Here is a 24879-nt window from a genome sequence, read left to right as displayed (position 1 = left end):
TATAAAAATGCAAACAGTAAAGTATTAATAGCATTAACTATTGCTTTGTCTAGGATTTAAGAAATAGAATATGTTAATCTCTCTCCTGACTATTGTCTTGTCAATATTTTAAACCGCTATTTGTTGTCTATCTTAAGTAAAGTCAGCATACAAAAGCATTTCACATGTGAATGAGCATGCCTATCCTGCATCCGCTTTGTGCCGGTTCCAAAATGAGACCATAGGGATCTAGCGGTTCTTTCCGCAAATCAAGGTATTTCTACAATCTCCAAATCAGGGGAATGTACACACTATACAATGAAATCATTTCACACATCACTTCAAGCCACCTCCTTCATGGGCTTGCCCCCGGCATTTATAGTTTTGTAGAGTAAAAGCCTTCTAACATTGGCTCTCCTAAAGTAGAGGAAGCAGTGTTACCGGTGTCCCTGAGTGTGTTTGGGGCAATCAGTGCTCTAGGTGGTGTTTGTAATGTAGATTGTGGGTTCACATTTTAATTTCTGGTTTGAATTTCAAACTTACTTCACCAAAAAGAATTCTCCTGGCCTACTCATGCGAAACAACATTTTGTCCTACCAGAAAAAGCTGTTGAAATAAGGGTCTGTTGGGACATTAAATTGACACTTGCTGGCTCTGAGGCCTTAGCTATGTTTCTTTACCTCTTTGAATAGCAGTCTTCCCATCTGTAAAAATAGCTTAACTACCTACCTCATGAAGTTATTACAAGGATAATGTAATAAAGGGTTTGAAAGAGCGCCTGGCATAGGGTACGACTGAATATATATTGATTTTTTTCTTTTACCCCACAAAATGCTCTATAGTTAAAAATATTTCAGTACCAATATTGGGTGCAACTTTGTTAGTAAGAATAAATGTGGAGTCACTATACTCCTTAAAAATATTTTTTACTCTAAGTTTATGGTACCTCAGATTTCATTAAGAGCTTATAGCTATCTCCTGAGGTTTAAAAAGCCATGCATTATTTCAGAAATAAATTGGGATTATGAATCACATTTTTGGGGTCAACTTATAATTATAATCATTATGCCTGCTTTTATTCCATCTAGGGCAGTGGTTCTCAACCTTCTGGTTCTTTAAATACAGTTCCTCATGTTGTGACCCAACCATAAAATTATTTTTGTTGCTATTTCATAACTGTAATGTTGCTACTGTTATGAATCTTAATGTAAATATCTGATATGCAGGATGGTCTTAGGCGACCCCTGTGAAAGGCTCGTTCGACCACTAAAGGGGTCGCGACCCACAGGTTGAGAACCGCTGATCTCGGGTGACATTCATGTTTTCCATAGTGGGACTTTTGTATTTAATATTTAGTGTCCCTTTGCTGGATTTCTAACAGCAAAATGTCCAATTATGAAACTGACAATATTAAACTCATTAGAGCACAATTGTCCACACCCAGCTTGCACATGGGCATTATCTAAAGCCAATGGTTAAATTGTGTCTTTCCAATCCTAAAATTACTAGAAGAATTCATGCTTAGATAGCATCAAGAGCTAAAACAGCCTAACCATATTTTTTGACAGTTTACTCTGTGATTGAATTATGGTATCATTAAGTAATGCATTTCTCAAACTGCAAATTGCCTTAACATTGGAATGCTTTTCTCTAACTGGTGTGAAGAGGTGGTGTTCTAATTTTATTTCCCCACAATTACTATGTCAGGTCCCTTGGAAATACAGTGAGGGTAGACAGATAGAGCTTCCCGTAGGAGTTTGGAATCTAAAGTGTTTTACTATTTAACAGAATTTATGTGTAATATTCTTTCAAAAAAAATATTAACCCTATTTCTTTTATAGTAATGTAAAATAAGGTAGTACTACAAAAGCTTGTTTTCTCTTTTGTCTTTTTTAAAATTAGCTGCTCTTGTAAGATGTAGCAGTTTCAGATAAACTTGCTACTTCTATGAGTATAGGAACAATCTTTCGGTATCACCATAATAACTGTGTCAAACGTTAAAATATGAATTAGAGTTTTATGAATACTGTACCTTTAAGACCTTGATAAATGGTTGAAGTGGCTATTCAGTACGCACAGTGGCAAATTATTCTAATGGCTTTCTACAAAGAAGGGAGAGCAGGCTAAAGTTACAATTCCTTTATTTGAAATAACCTGAAAAAAGTAGAATGTTTTTAATTAATGATATGCAAAAAACATTTTTTACCAGATGCAGGCTTGTTTTTAAAATTACAAACTCTTACATGGCCAGCTTTAAAAATTAGTCCATAAAAGTTACTTTAGGAGCACACTGTGACCTAAAACAGAAGTTTCTTGACTTACCAGGGGATTACCTCCTGATAAATTCATTGTAAGTTGAAAATATCATACGTCAAAAAGTCATTTAATACACCTCACCTACCAAACATTAGGCTAAGCCTAGCTTAACTGAAATGTGCTCAGAACACAGTATCTACAAAACACTGGCAACACAGCACACTGTAGACTATCTGTTGTTTACCCTCATGATCGCGTGTATGACTCAGAGCTGCAGCTCACCGTACTGCCCAGCATCAGCACAGAGTACAGTACCAAGCATTGTTAACCTGGGAAAAGATCAATGAGCATTGCTTTTACTCGTGTTAAAGTTGCTTTATTTTAAGTCAGGGGTCAACTTTGAAATGATTTGTCATCTACAAAAACGATTATGTGCAATTTTCTTCTTTATTGTCATATTTTAGAATTTTTATATTCTATCAGAAACATAATATAGCCCAACCACCATGGCTCAGTGGTTGAGCCAGGAGGTCATGTTTCAATTCCTGGTCAGGGCACATACCCTGGTTGCAGACTTGATCCCTCTTAGCGGGTATGTAGGAGGCAGCCAATGGATGATTCTCTCTAAACATTGATGTTTCTTTCATTCTCCCTTCCTCTCTGGAATCAATAAAAATATATTTAACAAAACAACATCAGCAACAACAACAAAAACATAATGTTAAACATTCTAGAAAAAAAGTAAAGTTCAGGTCATTACAATAATAAGTAACTATTAATGAAAGAACATTTAGCAATGAAACTTTACATAATATGTTGTAGCTTTTGTTTCCTTTTTATTGTGTTAAAATATACATAACATGAATTTTACCATTTTAAACATTTCTAAGTATGTATATACAATATTTTGTTTATCCGCTCATCAGTTGATGAACTCTTGGGTTATTTCCACCTTCTGGCTAGTGGGATAATGCTGCTATGAATATTTGGTGTACAAGTATCTGAGTCCCATGGTAATTCTATTCTCATGGATATATATCTAGGAGTGGTAATTCTATGTTTATGTTTTTGAGGAACCACTAAACTGTTTTCCATAGCATCAGCACCATTTAAATTTCTACAAGTAATGCACAAGGGTTTCAATTTCTCCACATCTTCACCAATACGTTGTTTCTAGTTGTTGTTGTTGTTTTTACATAACAGTAATCTTACTGTATACGAAGTGGTAGCTTGTTTAGTTTTTTTTTTCTTTTTTAAGTGTAATTTATATACAAAACCTACCCTTATTTAATGTGTGAGATTTGATGAGTTTGGACATATGCGAGCACCCATGATACCAGCACCACAATCAAGGCAATAGACATACCCATCACCTCCCACATTGTGACGGATTCTTATCACAAAATAGAGGGAGTGACACAAACATACATTTTCTATTGTTGAGCACCTACACTGTGCTAGGCACTGTGTTATATAGAGGAGGCACACACATACATATAGTGCTACCCAAAAGAAAGTCATTGTCTAGCTGGAAAGAGGAAAAGTAAATAAAATTATGGCAAAAGTAAATATGTATAGTTCCACCCTATGATAAATGCTATGAAGCAGAGGATATCATGAGAAATTTAACAATGAAACCTATTATAGATTCTCACATCAGGAAAGACATCTCCGAAATAGTAACATTTAATTTGAAACTAAGTTTCAAGTTAGCCAAGTAGAGAGGACGGGGAGGGGATTAGAAGATTCTAGATCAAAGTTATAATATCTGCTAAACATCTAAGACAGAAAAGCACTATATCTCTAAGTGTGGTGAGGGAGGAAGGATTCAGTCAGACACTGGCCCCATCATGTCAGAAACTGGAGCAGAGGAGTTGCATGATATGATCCATGTTTTAAGAGGCTCACCCCATCTATCTGTGTCCAATGCATTGACTGGTCCAGTGAAATTCATGTCGAATTCTGTTGCATTAGTCCAGGTAATAGAGAAGAGTGTCTTGAACTACGGTGATAGTAGTGGCAACTAACAAGGGTGTGTGGGTTTGAGTTCATTTTACTGTGACTTTCTGAATCTGATTGCAACCATCGTGCACTTCACTATTAATTTCCTAATAGTTAAAATCTCAAAAATATCTTAGAATATTAAAATTGCTTGAACTAGGTGTATGCTCTAGATATTCAGAAAAGACTGCTAGTGCTGTTTACACACACACACACACACACACACACACACTCCATTAAAGTAAGTAAGAATGTAAATACACCTTTTATTTTTTTCCTAGCAGATAGGCTCCTCAGAGAACCCTTATTAGGTATTAGTTAGTGTGTGGTCATCAACAAATTTACAATCAACAGACTCTGAATACAAAGCCTTTAAGATTCCTGCAGATATAATTCACCAGTCAATAATGGAGTATAGCCCTAGTATTGGCTCAGTGGATAGAGCATCAGCCTGCAGACTGAAGGGTCCTGGGTTCAATTTTGATCAAGGGCAAATAGGTCAGTTGCAGGCTCCTCCCCAGCCTAGGCCCTGGTCAGGCATGTGCAGGAGGCAACCAATTGATGTATTTCTCTCACATCGATATTTCTCTCTGTCTTTTTCTCTCTCTCTTCCACTCTCTCTAAAAATCAATGGAAAAATATCCTCGGGTGAGGATTTTTAAAAATAATAATAATGAAGTATAAGAGGGGAAGGAACAGGCTGGATGAAGAAGGTGAAGAGATTAGCCAAAGAACACATATGTATAACCCATAGACACAGACAACAGTGTGGTGATGGTCAGAGGCAAGGAGTAGTGGGGCCTGCATGTAGGTAGGCAAAGGGGATGGGGGTATAATGGGAACATCTGTAATTGTGTCAACAATAAAAATAAAGTTAAAAAGAAGTAAAAAATGCAGTACAGTAATTCAAAGGATGTAGGTATTTTAGAGTACAGAAAACAATAGCTAATAGTTATACCTGCACTTTTGCAGGTAAACATACATATGGTAAAATATTGGTATAAGGATTTTGTAGAAGTGTGAAAGAAAAATAAAAGCTTTTAATTTTCATAAAAATGTAATGATTAAAATGCATTCTAATGTCATTCAAAAGAATACATTTTTGCCCGTGCATATATTCCAGGAAATGTCTGAATTGCATAAAGCATTCAATCAGTTGCTCAAATGTACTAACCTTGAAAATTACAATGCTGTTTGCTAATTTGGGGGGGAAATTAAAAAAAAAATAAAGGATTCCATACATGTATTTTAAATCAGTGCTGGCATGCATTATAGACATTTCAAGTCTGTTTTATTCACCTTTAGGTGAAAAGGTTAGTTATAAGTAAGGATTGGCGCTTGCTAATGTTATACAGAGTTCCTTAAACAAAAGAAATTGAGACGTTCTTGAAAGGATTAACATTTTATGGGTCAGAATGGAGGACTATGACTTCCATTCAAATAAATATATATGGAAAAAGTCCTATGGCTAGAACGCACAGCTGGTGAAAACATAATATTCCCACATACATTTCATGTCTCTTTGACATGTGTATCTTCACTGTATACAGACCTACATACATACAAACTTTCCCACAGAAACATGCCACATACGTAGAATTGGAATGTGTACTTTACAAATAATTCTGCTACAGACAATAAATACTAAGCAAAATAATGAAACTATATTTGGTGTCTCACTCAATTATGCAATGTTAATTTAAACATTTTTCTAATATGTTATTTTGAAGATTTCAAGTCATAAATGATCCCAGAATCCTATTTTAGCTCTAACAATAGCATTTTATTAAGCGTCACTCTCTCAGGGGTGCGTGATTACTTGTCAGAGGAGAAGTTTGCAAAGACTACTATAAGGTTTTCTGCTCTAAGGCTCACAGGTGGAAACTGCAACCTTGAATTGACTCCAGGTCACTAAGTACTTTTCATGGTACGAGTGAAAACGGCACACTGCTGTCACTGCAGGTCGTCAGAAGTAGAAACCCCATCATTTCTATTTCTTTTTGATGCATTATGTAAACTCTGGTAACATTTGATTCCAGAGGCTATGGAAAAAAATAAAACAATTAAAAGTTCCTGTTCTAATTTACAAATTTCCAATTGGAAAGACTTGTATAGAAACTTTTAAAAATTGGAATCATTATAACACCAGAAGGGAAAGTCTTTAAAGAGATTCAGACATTACATCATTTTTTTTTTTCTTTTCAAGTTCGCAGGTATTTTGCATGTGGTTTAACAGAGACAAAGAAAGACAGAGTATCTTGCCAGGAGTTTCATCATAAATCAGATGTAGAATTAACATGCTATTCAGAACAGAAACTCAGTTTTTCTGATCTTCCTTAAACCTACAGTGAAACATGATATACTTTATAGTATTTATGATAGCATGTTGCTTAAATATGAGAAAAAAGTATTAGTAATATAAACAAGGAAATCTCAGCAGATCTCACCAGCAAAGAGAACACACGCTTTAAAAACTGTGTTATTGTAAGTTAGAGTAGAAATACATATGAAACATATTACTTGGGCCTTCCTCATCCTCCACTATTTAATTATAAGAAGCTAATGATTATAAAGAGGAAACAAGTATTGAAACCAAGAAGACTACATTTGGTAACCACTCAAAACAATGTGTGATGCAAGTGGACACAACTTCTCATCTTCTACCAAGAAAAATTCCCAAAGTGGAAAACATGGCGTAGGCGAGGTCAAGTGTTTTTGTCAGATTGTTTAGGAAGAATAAGGCACACCTGCCCAAAGTACATCAACTTCTTAAAATGTAAAAGCCAGAGACTAGGAAGTTATAGATTTGATGAAAGCCAAAAGACTTCCAAAATCTCCCGCAAACGTTGGATTAAATTTTTAAAGCTATGAACGTCTATTGGGAGTTATAGATATTTGAGTCTAATTTAAAGAGACACTATTTTATGTAGTCCTCAATCTGCTGCTCCAGCCATAGGAAGGATCCTGCATAATGAAAATCTTGCATGGGAAAGAGTGTTGATAGATAGGTCTTGAGTTGGAAGTATGAGGTCACTGGTTTATATCCCGAGGAAAAAAAAAACCTGGACAGATTCCATGAAAAACAGCTGCTTTTGTAAAATGTAATGTCTTGCACACAAATGGAATCAAACTAGCTACTGTCATTTTAAGGATTCCAATACTCTCAGAGAGAAGTGGGCATTGGGACCCAAGCACTTCAGACACGCTGCTTCAGCATGAAAACACAATTTTCCTTGAAATAAATCAATAACAAAAAATCCCCTTGCAGTCAGAGTACATATTTTATGACTTGAATTATTTATATTTATTAAGACTTGCTTTATGACTCAAAATGTAGGTTGTCTTGTGTTTCATGTTTACTTGAAGTGAAGGAATGTGTATTCTTGTTGGATGGAGGGTTCTACAAATGTCAAGATGGTTGATAATGTATACGTTTTCTGTAATCATATAATAAATATATATATATATATATAGAGAGAGAGAGAGAGAGAGAGAAAGAGAGAGAGACTATCAATTATTTGAAGCATTATTGAAATATTTAAATATAGAAGTGCATTTGTGCTCATTTCTATGTGTAGTTCTATAGTTTTTTGATTCGTGTGTTTTGAAGCCTTTTTATTAGGCGAATAAATATTTCTTACTGTTATGGCCACTTGTAAAAGCAGTGTAAGTAGCTCCTCCCCCTCCCCCATCCTTTGGGCCCGATCTGGCTTCCTCAGGGCAGTGAATTCCAGACTGTGGTGGTGTTGGACCTGATTCCATGGTTCTCTGAGCCTTTCCTGACACACTCAGCATCCCACCCAAACTCACCCTGCCCCTCCTTTTTTATTAGACCTAGCTGTTTAATGGTTTCAATATTTTACAGAGCATGCCAAGGAAGCTAGCCAGTAACCCCATATTCATGACTGGGAATCCCAGAATTTGATTCCGGTCTGAAAGGACCAAGAGGAGCCATGTGGTGAATAGTGCCCTAGACTGAGTTCTAGTCCTCACTGGGCCACTGCCTGGCTTTGAGACCTGGGCATTACCCTCTTAGCATCGGGGGCCTGGCTTTCAGCCCCTGGTACATGCAAGGCTCACTTTCCCACTGTGCAGGCAGGGATAACCCTTGCCCTTCAGGAGGGTCTGGCTGCCTGCCTGGTGTGGGGATTCTGAATGCAGGGGTCAGTTAACCATGTCTGCCCCAGGGGTCAGGAGAGAGGAATGGCTGCAAATGTGCCAAGAATTTGTCATCTCTCACCTAGATGCCTGGTCAAGGTCCCTCACCAGTCCCACCCACCCACAGAAGATTCTGCTCACAGCAAAGCATCACAAGACAGGGACCTCCAGTGATTGCCTGCAAGCAGGCCCAGTGCCACAGCCCTGTGACTGCCATGAGACTCAGCAGGCCTCAATGAGCAGGACAGGTGGCCTCTCCCACTGTTCTGCCTCCAGGAGGACTCCCCGCCCTGACCAGGACAGAGGGACATATGCCCCACCCCAAGGCCTGCATATATATGCATAGATGCCAGATATATATACTACAAAATATACAATGGTTATACAGTATATATCATTTTACAACTTGGCCAAATGTGTACATAGATATATTCTAACCTCACCCCCAAAAACTCTTGAAACTTACAGGAAGTGACTTATGTTTATTTATAGGTTTAAATATTTTTTCAATTATAGTTGACTTGCAATACTGTATTATATTAGTTTCAGGTTTACAACCCAATAATTAAACATTGTGTAACTTACTAAGTGATTGTCACAATAAATCTCACACCCATCTTATTTTTAGTTCTAGGCATATAATTGAAATTATAGAAAACTGTCTAAATTTTTATTCAGATAATTCATATTAACCAGTTTCATATGAATTAGATATTAAATATTTGTTGCATTGATTTTACAACCTTTCTCAGTGTTCTGTTTACTTTAAATAATTTTTCTTTAATTTGGAAATTTACATTAAAAGTGTGTTATAATTTACTAAGGAATCTACTGAAAACATGGATTATTGTTGTTACATTATCCTCCAAAAATATAAAGAAATGCAGACAGCCCTGACTTGTGTGGCTCTGGCTAGTTGTTGGAACGTCGTCCCATGAACCAGGAGGTCACAAGTTCAATTCCTGGTCAAGGCGTATGCCCAGGTTTCAGGCTAAATCCCCAGTGAGGGGTATGCAGGAGGCAGCTAATTGATGTTCCTCTCTCTCTCCCTCCCTCCTCCTACTCTCTCTCTATAAAGTCAATAAAAACATATTATTTAAAGTAAGTTGTCATATTTAAAAAAAATAAATTGCAGACAATACTCAGGCACAAAGAAAGGAATTGGGCTGCATTCATTTTTTTTCAGAATAGTGTGAAACCTATGATTTTAAAATAATTCCCACCAAATATTTTCTCCCAAACATTTTAACATCCCAGTATTTAAAATAAGTTGTGTTATATTTTTAATAATCAATGTCTGGCATTAATATGATAGTATCTCCCTAAATATTCCTTGAGAGTAAGAGTGCTTTTATATATTTTAAAAAAGCTCTGTGACATACACGGTTGGGAATCATTGTGTTTAATAGTTTCCCTAAGCAAATTTCCTTACAGCTAGACCTCCAACAGTCTTTAATGTGTTAATTTGAAGTATAACACAGTGATATAGTTAATATTTTCCCAAATTCATTTTCTGGTGGAATCCTTCATTGCACTGCACATCAAAGAAAACTCGTCTTTTATGGATCATAACACTGTAGGATTATTCACTCATTAACATGTATACTTTCATAGGCGGAGACAGAGTCAGCAGTTCTTAATGTACAGATAATGTCATGTAAATGTTACCAGAAAATATATTCTAATTTTTGTTGGGTTATTTAAGATTTTATACCCCAATGGTTTTCCTGCTTAGTTTTCTGTTTACCAGCCATAGAAATAAGGTAGAAGGTAGAGAGGAAATAAAAGGCTATATAATTCAAATTAAATTTCACTAAAGTAACACTTGAACCTCAAATACTATATTGACATTCAAGGGGAAGTTCAAGGTAGAATTGATTAGTTAACAAAACAAAAATACATTTAAGAAAAGAGTAGCCACAATAATAGTTTAAGACCAAGTGTAAGAATTCATTTAAACACAGATATTACCAAAAATCACAACTTTTTCAAAAGGTTCTTCCTTTTAAAAACTTTATGTATTTTCATCACTATTTCGTTACCTTCACAAGATTGTAAGGTAAAAGTTTTAAGGTCAATTATAACTCTGCTGCTATGTATATTAAATCAATGTGTGTGCTTTTTGTAAATGTTACAACTACTGATAGTTCAAACAACCTCTCCTTCTTTGATGTCTACAAGATGATAACCAAATGCATGTATTTAGATGATGTGCTTTTCCGGATATATCCCCTTTTTGACTTCAAATCTGTTGATAATTGCTACTTTTGCAATAAGAGCATTTTCAACTACCTGAATCAAGACTTTCATCGCAATATCACTTACTGCTTCTTGACAGCTAATGAAGTGGCAAAGCAGGGCTGATAAACTCCAGAGCCTATCAAGAGGGGTGAGTGTAGCTTTTTTTAGATTCTGATTTACTAAATGAGGTGGAAGTCATTAAATTCATCAAAGAAACTCAGCTATGAACTTTTAAACTATTTTTTTTATTTTTTTAAGTAGAAGTAATTTCTCTCCTTTGAGTGTTTAGAAATGATAAAGCAAATTATAAGGGAAAAGCCAGAACTTAAAAAGTATACCACTTTATTTTGAGTTTTATCAGTAATGGCATTTAGCCTAATAAGAAACAAATGCCTTTAAAAAAAAAAATAATGATCCTACAATAAAATTAAAATAAAATTTTAAAATCTTAGAAATCTTATTAAAAAGGTATTGCCACTTAGGAATATAGCAAAACATATAACATCAGCTTTTAAAGCAAGTTTTGTGAGGTAGAAGTTCATAGGTCATTATTTTCATAACAATTTACTAATTTGAAGAGAAAGTTGAAAAAAATACCTATCCTGTGTTTTCAAAGAAATAAATATGTTTCAATTTTGAAGGTATAAAATTATTTTCAATTATTTAATCCAAAATTTAGAAATAGCAATATTGTTGTAAAAATGTGATTGGCAGAGATAATCTTTTAACTATTTATATGCAAAATAAACAAGTATCAGGAAAATGAAAGGATTAAGAAACCAGTGACTTTAGATAATGTTACATGACTCCTGTTCACACTGAACCACTCTGAACGTTTCATTAGAACTATATAGCACAAACATGCCCCTCCTCATGTTTAAAGGAAAATTTTACCCCTGTTATCTCTGCATTCAAAATAATGGGAGAGTCTTGTTTTTAATGTGTTTTGTGTTTAGCAGAGAATAAAAGGGGATCATATTTCACTCTAAACAACATTTATTACCTACTATAACATTATTCTTAGTGTTTTCATTTTGCTTTTTTTGTTGCTTTGTAAAAGCAAAGCAATGACATTTTTTTTTGATGAAGTATAGAAGGAAGTTTAATAATACATTGACTTATGCTACTTTTTTGCCCATTCTTGAAAAAGAGTTAAATCTGCTTCAGAATTAGATATTTGTTCTTATGGCAATAAATGTCTGTGTGTCCTGCACTGGTCTACAGAATCCTTAGAGTCTGCGGTCCTGTGTGACCCAGGGATGTACTTGATTTAATGACTCCTGAGAGAGCAAAGATTTTCAACAAACCTGCTTGCTCTTTTTGTGTCATCTAGGGAATCTCTGAGTCATTCGGTGCCCAAGCAGAGATCATTAGTCAATGTAGCTGGTCCTAACGTCAGCCATGGCATCTCTAGTCTGGTCTTGCTGCTTCTCTGTGCCTGGAGCTGAAACAAAACTGTTCTTAGATGTTATTCCTAGGGGTTAATGCTTGAGGGAATCTGTACTAATAAAAGGGTAATATGCTAATTAGACCAGACATCATTCCGGACGTCCTTCCTGATGAAGCCAGGGCTGGGGGGAAGCCAGCCCGGGTCCTGGGTGCCTGTGGGTGGCCCAGAGGAGGGAAGCCAGACCAGTCCTGGGAGCCTGCTGGTGGCCGGAGGAGAAAAGCCCAGGTCCCGGGTGCCCGAGGGAAGCTGGTGCCGGCAGCTAGGGGAAGGAAGGCCTACTCTTGCATGAATTTTCATGCATCAGGCCTCTAGTGGTTATATAAGGGCCTGAATGGGAGTTCCATGAGACCACTCTTTGGCCCTTTGCTCCTCCTCTAAGGGGGTCTACTGCATGACAAGGGACATGCCAGGGGAGGAAAGGTCAGGGGGTCTAAACCACACATTCAACCATATTCTAGGGAAGGGAAAGTTACCCTGGGGGCACGGTTCTTGTTTTTCCAGTTTTGAACTTTGCTAAGCAAGCAGGGTTCCACCCCTGGTGACCTTCTGTGCCTGGCCATCGTCCTGTTCTGCTCATGTCTGTCTAGCTTCCTACCACATTTACTCTCACATAAATGTGTCCTATAATGGAAAAATACTAAACTACTCAATTTCTTTCTTCAATAAAAGCTCATTTGCTCAGCATTAGAACAATTCAAATTTGGCCCAAATTATTTATGTAGTAATTTCATTTCCCCCATTTTACTTGTGTGTGTGTCAAAAAGATTAAAAGAAATGTCAATGAATTTTTATGAACTAGTTTCATTAGTTCATCTGACTCCCATTACTTAATATGTGGACTCCAAAGTTAAGCATGTTATTAGGGGAAATATTTAGTGTCCATCATAAATAGGATATTATTGTCACTAAGATCAGAATATATCCAGAACACATTGTATGATTTTATCTAGAAATTTTTTTACTTCATTGGTTTTCAACACTCTTCTCTCCCATTGCCCTCCCACCTCTCTCCAGGGAAATCTGATTCCAGTGAAATCCTTTTATGGGTAAACCGGAAGCCTTAATAATCAAAATGTATCTATTTCAGTTTAAGGAGTACAATATGTCTAGCCATGCTATATGAATGCCCTCTCTTCCTTCTCCCTCCCCGCAAAGAAACATTAAAACAACCTGTCTGGCAACAACTTTAACTTTCTAAACTAACAAACATAAAATACATTTGTTTGTGGCACCCAGACACTATGTAGTTAGTGAATGAAGAGATTAGAAGTAGTCAGGGCAAATTGTGGGTTATCTAATCCACATGCACTATTACAAGCTCATAAACATACACATTTTACCCACCTAATCAGAAATCCATGTATTCGTTTACTTTATACACATGTAGTAAACACCTTCTGTTAACAAGTCTAGGGTTTAGATAATTCTTACCCCAAGCCAGATAAAGCTGCTCCTCTGACTTGGGTACTTGAACGATCCTTGAGAATGTCTAGATGATCATCTGGGCTTCCTTGTGTCCTTCTCTCTACATTCCAACTCCAAGGATTGAACAGATTCCTGTCTCCATGAACACTGAAATAAATATGTTCTCCAGTATGTTACTCACATAAATGTGTCCTATGAAGGAAAAATATTGATGAAATACTTAATTTCTTTATTCAATAAAAGCTTATTAGCTTAGCATTAGAACAATTCAAAGAAATCACTTTTAGGCAGTTTTTTTTAATTCTTATACTGGGCATATGCAACAGGATAGTGGGTGACTAAGTGATTTATAATTATTTAATTCTCTGTGAATATTTTCCATAGTTTTGTTACTGGAGAAATGAAGCATATATTTGAGTATAAGAAAACATTTGCTTTTTTATATTCATGTGGAATGTGATGGTAATTTAACCCTTTGCGGTCCAATTTTATTTTTGGAATTCAAATAGTCTGGTCCAAATTAATTGATGGGATTGAATGTTGAGCCGGTTTGCAGTGTCTCAGCCTCGACATTGGACCTGCTCCTAGCGCCTGGTCTGTCAAGTCAGCCTCCACGTTGGACCAAAAAGGGTTAAAGAGCAGACTGAACCTTATGGTGTGGTATCCTATATAATAAAAGGCTAATATGCAAATCGACCAAAAGGCAGAACAACTAGTCACTATGTCACGCACTGACCACCAGGGGCAGATGCTCAATGCAGGAGCTGCTCCCTGGTAGTCAGTGCACTCCCATAAGGGGAGCGCCACTCAGCCAGAAGCCTTAAGCTGGGCTTATGGCTCGTGAACACAGTGGCAGTGGCAGGAACCTCTCCCACCTCTGTGGCAGCACTAAGGATGTCCGACAGATGGCTTAGGCCCTCTCTCCACAGGGAGCGGGCCTAAACCATCAGTCATATATCCCCTAAGGGCTCCCAGACTGCAAGAGGGCACAGGCCGGGCTGAGGGACTCCCCAAGTGCATGGATTTCATGCACCGGGCCTCCAGTATATATATAATTGACCAAGACTATCTGGAAAAGAGCCCACTTTCAATTGTATTAATCAGAGAAACTCCCCTTCTTCCCCCCCCCCCCCCCCCCCACTTTGCTAATGCTAACACAATGCTTACCACTAAGAGGCATTTAATGAACACTTGCTGGTGAGCTGACTGATAACAGAACCCTGACTGTAAAGGAGCCTTATAAGTAATTAAGACATAAGTCAGAATCAAAAACAAAATTTTAATCTCTAGATTACTATCCCATCTCTCAAAGCACTAAATTAAATAAATGTGAACTGTAAGAAAAGGATCTACACTTTAATTCTAAAGTTGTACTGACTAATCATCTTGCACATAAATGATTAATTACAATTCATGTTTGTATTAATCATTGTTGTCCACCTTACAACATTTATTTACTTTATGTAACAATGACATATAAACTCATGGTTATTCTTCCAAGAAGTAAAAATTAACATTGTGCATTAGTTATTTTCTAAATTGTTTGCAACTTTTATTTTTTCAGCATATACTTGTACTAAAAACTGACCAATATCAAGAATCATGCAAAACAAAATATAGAGAAAAATTAAAGCCACATTTTCCTAGAAATTTATTTAGAAAGCACATTGAACTAAGAGCTAGGAGAACTGAATTTAAATCTGACCCGTGCAATTGCTAAGGATAAAAGTCACTTACACTTTTTTTTGTAAATGGCAGTAATCAGATTCTTCTAGCTCTCAAATTCAATAATTAATTATCTAGTTAACCATTTCCTCCACATATAATTATATCCTATGGCACTGTGCTAGCGTTATATGGAGAACTAAAGCATGTACCCTAATGCCCACGCAGATGAATGGCATGCAACTAATGCATTAGTGTGTCATGATCAAAGCAGGTGGGGCACCAGAGGACGGAGCAGTACCTGCTAATTCTCAAGGCTTTCATGAGAGAGGTGGCTTCTAACTGTGCCTGGAAGCACAATTAACAGGGAAAATAAATTAGAAGCAAGAAGGGACAGGCCAGGTTTAGAAAAGAGTAAACTGGCCATTTCTGGTAGAATTGTGGGACTTCTGGAAACAGAAATAATATATGTGACCAAAGGAAGTTCAGGGACTGCAACTTTTATTAGGGAGATAGGGCTAAGGTAATGGTGACAGTTGAAAGTGTGTTTTTTTTAAATAAAACTATTATATTTTTGAAATATAGTCACAATAATTTATATGATGACTAGAGGCCCAGTGCACAAAATTCGTGCACTGGGGGAGGGGGTGTCCCCTCAGCCCAGCCTGCACCCTTTCCAATCTGGGACATCCCTCTCACAATCCTGGACCGCTGGCTCCTAATCGCTCACCTGCCTGCCTGCCTGGTCACCCCTAACTGCTCCCCTTGCACTGGCCTGGTCGCCCCTTATGGCCCCCCTGCCAGCCTGGTCACCCTGCACAGTCTGCTTGTTTAGTCATTTGGTCGTCCCTCTCTAACCCCCCTGCTGGCCTGGTTGTAGGCAGCCATTTTGTGAGGGAGTGATGGTAAATTTGCATATTACCTCTTAATTAAATAGGATGCCTTAAAGATTATATTAAAGTTGAGAGAAATTGAAGATAGGGGACCAGTTAAACTATTGCTTTAAGCTATAGTTTTTAGTAGTTATTGCTATAGTACTGAAAAGCAAGTACTATTGATTTGTTTTTATTAAGGAATCCAAATATATTCTTTCTTTATTAGTAAGTTCCACAATTGATCCTTCTGTAAAATTAGATTTTCCCAGAAGATGATGACATTTTAGGATGTAGACATGTCTATTTTCAGGTTTTATTTCCTGTCTTTCATTTCTGTTATCTTCTCATTAATCAATTTTTTTCTTTCAAAAAGAATTTATTTTCTTATTAGTTTGGAACTTTGACAACCAGAATTTACTCTCTTTGCTAAGTCAATTCTTCTTTTTTTCTGTGCTCTTTAATTGCATTTTGGTAAACCTTTTATCTCCTATTCTGATAATGAGGGAGTGAGCTGGTAGAGTTTATAAATAGTTGTTTTGACTTGAAAAAAGATCCAAAATGTTGGATATATTTTCTTCTGGGAAAGGATATTCTTCATTTTTTCATATTTTGGTAATTGGTGTGTTTCTTTTTAATTCCCATCAAAAACAGTCTGTGGAGTAGTCTCATGTTCATACCTTTCACTCCTGCCTTCACTGTACTTTATACAGTAGTTTCCTTTTATAAAAGAAAAGGATAATGCACACACAAATAATTTCACGTGTGTGTGTGTGTGTGTGTGTGTGTGTGTCATTAAAACAGTGCCTAGCGTGCACATGTTATTTGTGATGATAATCATGATCATGATCATCATCATCATCATGCTGACTTTGTACTTTAGCTATACTTTCAATTTTTATAGATATTTTATAACAGTTTTATAGTCATATGGACTCCTAGAGTTTGTTTTTATAATAAAGCATTTGTAAAATAAGTTGTATAATTTGTATCCCCTTTATTACTAATTCTATCCTACCTGGGATATATGGATGGGTGCCAGATTTCAACATTCCATATTAAAATGTTTTAGGCTTCACTGTATTGGATATATTCTCTTAAAAATTTGTGGCTTGATATTTCATTGTTATTGTTTCCTCCTTTCATTTAGTATGAATATTTTCTTGCCTGTTTTTCTTTATTTTTTTCTATGAGATTCAATGGAAGCTTTCTCTCTCAAATTTACCTAAAAAAAAAAGTCATATTTAGTTTTGTAGAAGCATTCTTTTGTTGGCAGTGCAAAATATCATTTATTGATGTAAACCCAAAGAGGAAGTTTAGAAGGAATATAATTATAACAATTAAGGGAAGAAATCATGACAATTCGAACTAGACAGTGACAGTGAGTATATAAGCAAAAGAAACTGTAGGAGAAGTTGTTACAGTGTTAAATAAAACTGAAGCGATACAGAACTTATTATAGTGTTAAACAAAACTTGTAGTGTTAAACATAACTGGATTGGATCTGTGGATGATGAAGAGGCTATGGTTTGCATGATTTTTTGGATGAGTGATATTTGCAACCAATTTGAAAATATACAGAACGGTGATGATGTCAGTAATGCAGAAAAGAAAAGGAAGTGAGTTCTGTTGAAATCATGCAGACTCTGAAATTTTTGTACAATATCTAAATAGAGGTTTCTGGTAAGTCTTTTTTCGGCCTTTGAAGGGAAATCTGTCTTGGAAGATATGCATTTTGTCAAAATACTTCTAGTGGTGAAAGCAATAGTTGCAGATAAAATTACTCAGAGAGTTATAAAAAGGCCAAATGCATAGCAAATAGAATAATATACATATTGACAAGCCTATTAACTAAGACAAGTTTTGTGCCAATGAGAGGGAACCAAACTTCCCAACAGTCAGTTATTTGTATTCCCCAAAACATTTCTTACATTTCTGCTCAACAATCAGTTCTTAGAATTCTCAAAAATTCTAGAAGTAATATGGAGCAAGATATAAGGGGCCTGGCCTCTGGCATCAGGTTGAGGTGGGTATCTTGAGTCTACATCAAGCCAGCTCTATGACCTAGGATATTCTTAGGTTTGTTTGTTTGTTTGTTTGTTTCTGTCTACTTCCTCATGAGATAAAATGGGGATGAAAATTTTCATCTCATAGTATTGCCATGAGGCTTAAGTGAATCTACTAGTACTTATAAACCATTCAGCAGGTTTTGGCATATGGTAGATACTTTAAACTTCTTTCTCTTATATTTTCCTTATTTCTACCTCCTGGTCTTTATTCATGTCCTCTGTGTGGAATACTGTATTACACCTCTTTCTGCTGTTGTAAGTCCCATATAATGCTTAAGGCCAGGTTTAATTGCCACACCCTTTCTCCAAGGATTATTCACTTCTTGTGACATTAATTCCCCCATCCCCTGTTAGCTTCTTCATTCTAATTATTCTCTTTATTGTTGTTCTTTTCATTTTTTGCTTCTCTGATGCCATTTGTGTAACTTTCCATAAAGGTTCTATTAATCTTTATACTCCACATACTTCTTAACCAATGCCTATGTGTTTACATAATAAGGACTGAATATGTATTTGTTGAATTAGTAGTTGAATGACTCCACTAAATAAATAAAACAAATCTGAATCCTCAGATTAGACTGTGAACACATACTTTTTAATATTATACAAAGTGGATAAAAGGTTAATATCACAGATGGGCCTACTCTTGAGGTTTTACATGCATATTTAAGGGAAAATGTATTGCCTCTTCCTCACAATTTGGGCCAGGGCACTGTGTATTATGTGGGATATAGAAACATGGACGGTAGTCTTAGCTCGGAATTGATCTTTACTTGTCCCAAGCTAAATTGTGGGCACCTTGTACCCTGATCAGGGAGTCTATCCAAGGCAAAAAGTTTCAAATTCTGCAATAAAATGAGGCCTCAAATAGCCTAGGAGGTTAAATAGTGTTTCCCCAGACTACCGTTGCTTTGATGGCCCTAATGCTTATTCTTCTAGATAATGATTTGGAGCAAATGAAGCCACTTACAACAATCTTTGTAAAATTAAAGATGTTTTATATAGAATACCAACCATTCTAATCCATTGCTAAGTGCAAAGAGATTCCATGAAACCAGTGTGTGCACAAGCTATATCTCTCCCTTCCTTCAGCAAACTAATTAGTATAATTCCCATCTCAATGAAATGAAAAAAAAAAATAAAGGTTTCTGAATATTTCTTATTTCTTAAAGAGAAATGGCTTCTATATAGTTCAATGGAGAGAAATCATTGATTGGTAACTATAGCAGGCGGTAGCCAGATCACCATGTGTTAAGTCTATGCTCATGTAGGACCTCAGATTAACACCCAGTGTCTTGCTTTGTTACCTTGCAGAAATGCTGGAATCCAACAATGTGATCACTTTCAATGGCTTGGCCAACAGCTCCAGTTACCATACCTTCCTTTTGGATGAGGAACGGAGCAGGCTGTATGTTGGAGCAAAGGATCACATATTTTCATTCAACCTGGTTAATATCAAGGATTTTCAAAAGGTATCTTTATTCTAATATATGCACTGTGGTACTTTTAAAACATCTCAAGGATTCTCTAGCTATATAACAGTGTGACAACTGAAATTTTGTTTGAATTGATACTTTATCTTTTCAGATGCGAACAAAAATAATACATTGATTTAACCATCACAAATCAATGGCTGCAGTAAACCATAAAAATCTTCAAGAAAGAAACTATAGTTGTTGGTTTTTAAATGATATAGTTATATCATTTTCCTGCATAAAATAAAATAAATACCTGAACCATTATAGAAATATGTTATAATTTAATTCATGTATATATGTATGTATGTATATACTATGTGTATATAAATATAAATGTCTACATTTCTATATTGCCAGCAAATACATAGTTCATCAATCACTGTACATATGCTTAATCTCGTGTGTCAACTGTGCTTGTAAATAAAGTTTATTGGAAAACACATTCATTTACATATTGTCTATGTCTGTTTTTATTCTACAGTGGCAGATTTGAGTAGTTGTGATAGAGATCATCTGGCTAACAAAGCCTAAAATATTTATTATCTGGCCTTTTAAATAAAATGTTTGCTAAATCCTCATCTGGAAGATCAATTTTCGGTGTCAGGCTTTTGCATATGGGGTCACTTAGGCACTATCTAGTTATCAGTTTTTTCCTAATCCTTTCTAGTGTTTCTAGCTTATTTAATTAATAAGTTATACAGTTTTGAAAATAAACATTGACTGAAAATTTTGTGGAAATTGTGCTACTGCGTCTAAATGCTATATCCTATGTCAAACATTTTCCCTCACTCAGTATTTCTGGTCTTAATTCTTTGACCTTTATGTTTATACATCTTATCTCTAACATCATCTTATAATTTCCTCAAGAATTATGACACTATATTATTCCCTATAGACTTTATGACAATAGTATATGCTTAGGAAATAAGTTGTTGAAGAACATTAAAAATAGGGTCAAAAGAGCTTAATAGACAAATATATTCAAACAGATGTAAATCCTTAAGTAAATTGTATTTACTTTTATAGGCAGTGTGATATAATTAAAATTAAATAATATGTTTGAAGTGGGATGTTTTAGAATTATGTTTTCTATTACTAGAATAATGATTTTAAACTCAAGAATAGGAGATATAACATTATGACACTGTGCAAGTCACCTAACTTTAATTCATTATTTCATTATAGCAGGGGTTGGTAACTGTAGGTTTACAGTTGTTCATATGAAAAATAATACAATAATTAATAAATAATAATATAAGAATGAACTGTGTTTAGTGTAATCACAACTGTAAACCTACCTTTGCCCACCCCTAATTATTACAAGTCTCAATGTTAGAAGAGACACCGAGATATATCCTGGGCATATGGCTCTACTATTTTTCTCATCTATAAAATAATAGGCTATCTTCTAAGATAATTCAGTTCTTTTCAATTTTAAAACTAACTGAATATATAAACCAAGTTAAGACTATTCAGAAAAAAAGTAAATACATTAAATATATATTCTGAAGTGATATGTACTCATATTGTCTAGATATATATTCACTAACATATTTATATTTATATATGAATTTTATAAAATAATAAAACATTATAAACACCCAATATTTGAACTGATATAATCTCCTATTATTAAAATATCAAAAATTAAATTGTTGTGCCCCAATACAAATAGGTGTCATTGGATTTGATAAGGGGAACTAAAAGATTATATTAGAATTTAGATGAGGGTAAATGCTTTAATATGATTGAGGGGAAAGGTATCTACAGTCCTCTAAGCCACCAGGAACACCTTGGTTATCTACCACTGTCACAGTATTCATGAAATATAGGAACTTTGGAAAGGATGAAGACCAAATATTAGGCATGAAAACACAAACAATTATTTCTTAGTCTGTTTTGCTTACAGTAAAAAGAGTGACTATTTTTAGAGCTATCTATCTAGATTCATTTCCCCCTTTATCTCCTGAAAGTAAAATAAAGCTACTCTTAGCTATTAAAAAATATACCTTTCTAAGATAGGTTTTTCTAAACCTATCAGCTGTTTGTTCTAGCATGTCATGCTGAGATTTGGATTAGGGAAATGGATCCAGAGCAATCAATCTCTTCACTAGATTCTCGCCTCCTCTCAAGATGATCTCTTTCTCCCAGGCCTGCCTTAGAATTCTTTCCACTACACATTGATTAGCTCTGCAGGCATACCTGGGAGATAGGGCAGGTTTGGTTCGAGGCCTCTGCAGTAAAAGAGGTGTCCCAATAAAATGGGCCAAAATCTTTTTTTTTTTTCCAAAATCTTTTTGATGGTGGAGGGTCTTGTCTTTAATTTGTAAAAACACACAACATATGTGAAGCATAATAGAGCAAAGCACAAGAAAACAAGGCATGCCTGTATTGACTACATGGGTGTCTGTGTTGCTCAGCTCTCATCTACAGCAAAGCCACCTGGGTACATGAATCATGAGGGATTTAAGCTAATACCAATGAACTGAAGCCACTGCATAGTCTAAACTGAAAGGTTCCTGCCACATAATGCTTTATGGAACTCTATCTCAGTTGCCCCAACTTGGTCTGACAGACTATAATGCCGGATCTAGTCTTAATAGAACTTAATTGGCATAAAATAATGTTTCTTCTCTGCCCTTAGATTGTGTGGCCCGTATCTTACACCAGAAGGGATGAGTGCAAGTGGGCTGGAAAAGATATTCTGGTGAGTATCAATCTATTAAATAATTTTAGTAATTGCATATAATAATTTATCACTCGATAATCATTGTTGCTGTGTTATCTTAACACCATTCTTTATTTGTGTATTTAAGTACTCTTTAGAAACAAAATATCAGTTAATTTTGTATATTTTTATTATTATGTAAAGTATTGACAGTGTGATATAAAGTAAGTAAAATACCAACAAGCCTAAATAAAGCAAAACTATGTTCCCTTTGATTACTTATACATATGCAAAAGATAACAAAATGCAGTTTTGTAGCACATATATTTATTAAGACAATTCTTTGTACAGATTGGCTTTAATATGTTAATTTTTCTTGAATTCCTTTTGAATTATATGAAATATTTTTTGCCTCTGAGTCATCATAATTAAATTACCCCTCTTGTCTTCTTTTTATTCCTTTCTTTTTCCCTTCCTTCTTTTTTTTATTTTTTACTTTCCCCATTGTCCTTTCTTCTTCTTTTTCTTCCTTCCTTTAAACATTCCTTCCCTCCTTCCTTGCTTCCTTTTTTTTCTTATATGTTGATATTCCCAATTATTCATTGTACTTGAGTAAGTATCTTAATTTTTTTTCTATTCAAATGTTTTGGAGCATTTTGAATATTATCCTACAAGCAAAGCTCAAAATTTCTGTGCCTCTGATAAAGATTTTGGAGTCCTGTGGCATATATGCATTTTAATTTGCCTATTAACACACAGATAAACAATAGAGATTTGAAAAAATACCTTATCTACTCTGGTGTTATCATGATATCTAGCTCACAGAATTCCTTTAGGACTCAAACAATCACAAGTAAAATTATGATATAGACTATAATGCACAATACAAATATTAACTATTATTGTTGTTATTATTTGTATATGTTGCTTAGACAGTATCTAAGTGAAATTAGTTTGGTCCTGCCACTCCCCCCGCTACTCTGCTATCCATACTGTATAATAAGAGATTCTGGTGTGAGCCCAGATGCAGTTAATTCAGCAGCGGCAATATAGTCATGATCCTCAAAGTACTGTATGGGTAGCCCTGATCATGACCTCAGAGGTTTCCTCTCTAAGAAGGGTAAGTTTATTATATTTTCCTGGCTTACTGAAAATGCTTATGGGTTTTATAAAACTAAATTAAAAGGAACTAAGACATCATTTTATAGTACCTTGTAATCAAGATTCTAAGAACTTATAAATCATGTTTCATATGTTATGGTAAAGATAGGTAGTTATGTGTCTATTGAGAGATGTGAACTTTTAAAAGTTCAATGGTATGGCAATATTAGCCAAACCAATCTTTGCAAAATCAACTAATTAATGTAATGTGATAGAATCTTTGTCTTTGTTATTCCTTTATGTTATGCATTAAATCAATTTAATTGTTGTGGATTTTAAGTTATCTTTTATAACACTTATCTAATAAAAGGAAAACCTAATAGTCCTTAGATATTTTAGTTTAAGAAAAAAATGCGTTTTTCCTCTTGTTCTAAACACCAAACACAAAAATATATTTACACAGTAAAATGTATTTTATACTATTTTTCTAGTAACCCATTTCTTTACTATTACTTTTTACTGACCTATTATTCAAAATATATTTTATGCATTTATAATTTATTTCATTAAAGTTTATTTTACTTTTTAGATAACCTCATTTATGCACTTCAATTTATATATCTATTTCATTTAATCCGATATATGGCATTGATTGATTATTTTTGGATTATTTAGATACAGACCAATTTTTTTTTCATTTCTTCCTAATGTAATTTTAGAATAGTAATTAGTTGACTCCCTGTGATTTGTAACATTTCTTCCTTGATAAACATTTCTAAATAAATGGCATACTCATTTTTACCAATAACTTCTGAAATTATCACTTGGGAATAAAGATGAAAGGTAAAGAGTTTTTTAATAATTTTCATTCAGCACCTGATTTTTGAAGTGATACATGGACAGTTTGATGGAAATTCTGCACGCTTGAGGAAATAATCATCAGCTGTGACTTATGGACAGTGATTCCTTTCAAAGAGCTCTTATGATGCTGAAAACCACAAGAATGAGGCTTGAGTGGTTTTTGCAGCCATGGGGACTCCAAGATAGAATTGTAACCAAAATAGGAACTGAGCTGAGCATTTATAGAAAAGTAAACTAATGACCTCCCTGAGTGCTCCCTTTGGTTTCTGGAACCTGAGTTTACCCTTTCTCTTTGGGCTTCAGTGTTCTCTCAGAAAGCCCTCCGGAAGTAAGGCCCCTTTAAACAAACAGTGCTGGGGGAAGTGCTCTCTTCTCAGTATTCGATTCAGATGCAGGGATTCAATAGGAAAAAACAGCAAAAAAAAAAAGCGGGGCAAAGACACTGGCTAACGTTATGTACCTTGAGCGTGGGTGAAGATGGTGTCACCGAGTGTAACATCATACAGAAAACTGAACCCTTTCTCCATTCTCCCAGGCATCTGGGAAGATGCAAACCATCATTTCTCATGGCTCAGTTTTGCATCAAACACATATGTTAAGTCAGCAACTGGAATTTGAGCAGCTATTCCACAAAGATGGACTTTGTGGTAAAGAG

At 35.2% G+C, this 24879-nt stretch overlaps 1 protein-coding gene across 1 annotated transcript in view; it reads left to right on the top strand.

Moving 5' to 3' along the window:
* The window catches only part of SEMA3A (semaphorin 3A), a 195098-nt gene that overhangs the window by 33705 nt on the left and 136514 nt on the right, over positions 1-24879 (top strand). Inside the window, exons 2-3 of the mRNA XM_070424158.1 lie at positions 19431-19588; positions 22239-22301. Of these exons, the coding sequence (XP_070280259.1) occupies positions 19431-19588; positions 22239-22301 (221 nt within the window). The remainder of the gene's footprint in view (positions 1-19430; positions 19589-22238; positions 22302-24879) is intronic.

This window comes from Myotis yumanensis, unplaced genomic scaffold, assembly GCF_028538775.1.
Source record: "Myotis yumanensis isolate MYYU_CA2020_CCGP unplaced genomic scaffold, mMyoYum1.0.hap1 SCAF_9, whole genome shotgun sequence".
NCBI classification, from domain to species: Eukaryota; Metazoa; Chordata; class Mammalia; order Chiroptera; family Vespertilionidae; genus Myotis; species Myotis yumanensis.
The sequence above is the reverse complement of the archived record's forward strand: the minus strand, read 5'-3'. Positions and strand labels throughout refer to the sequence as shown.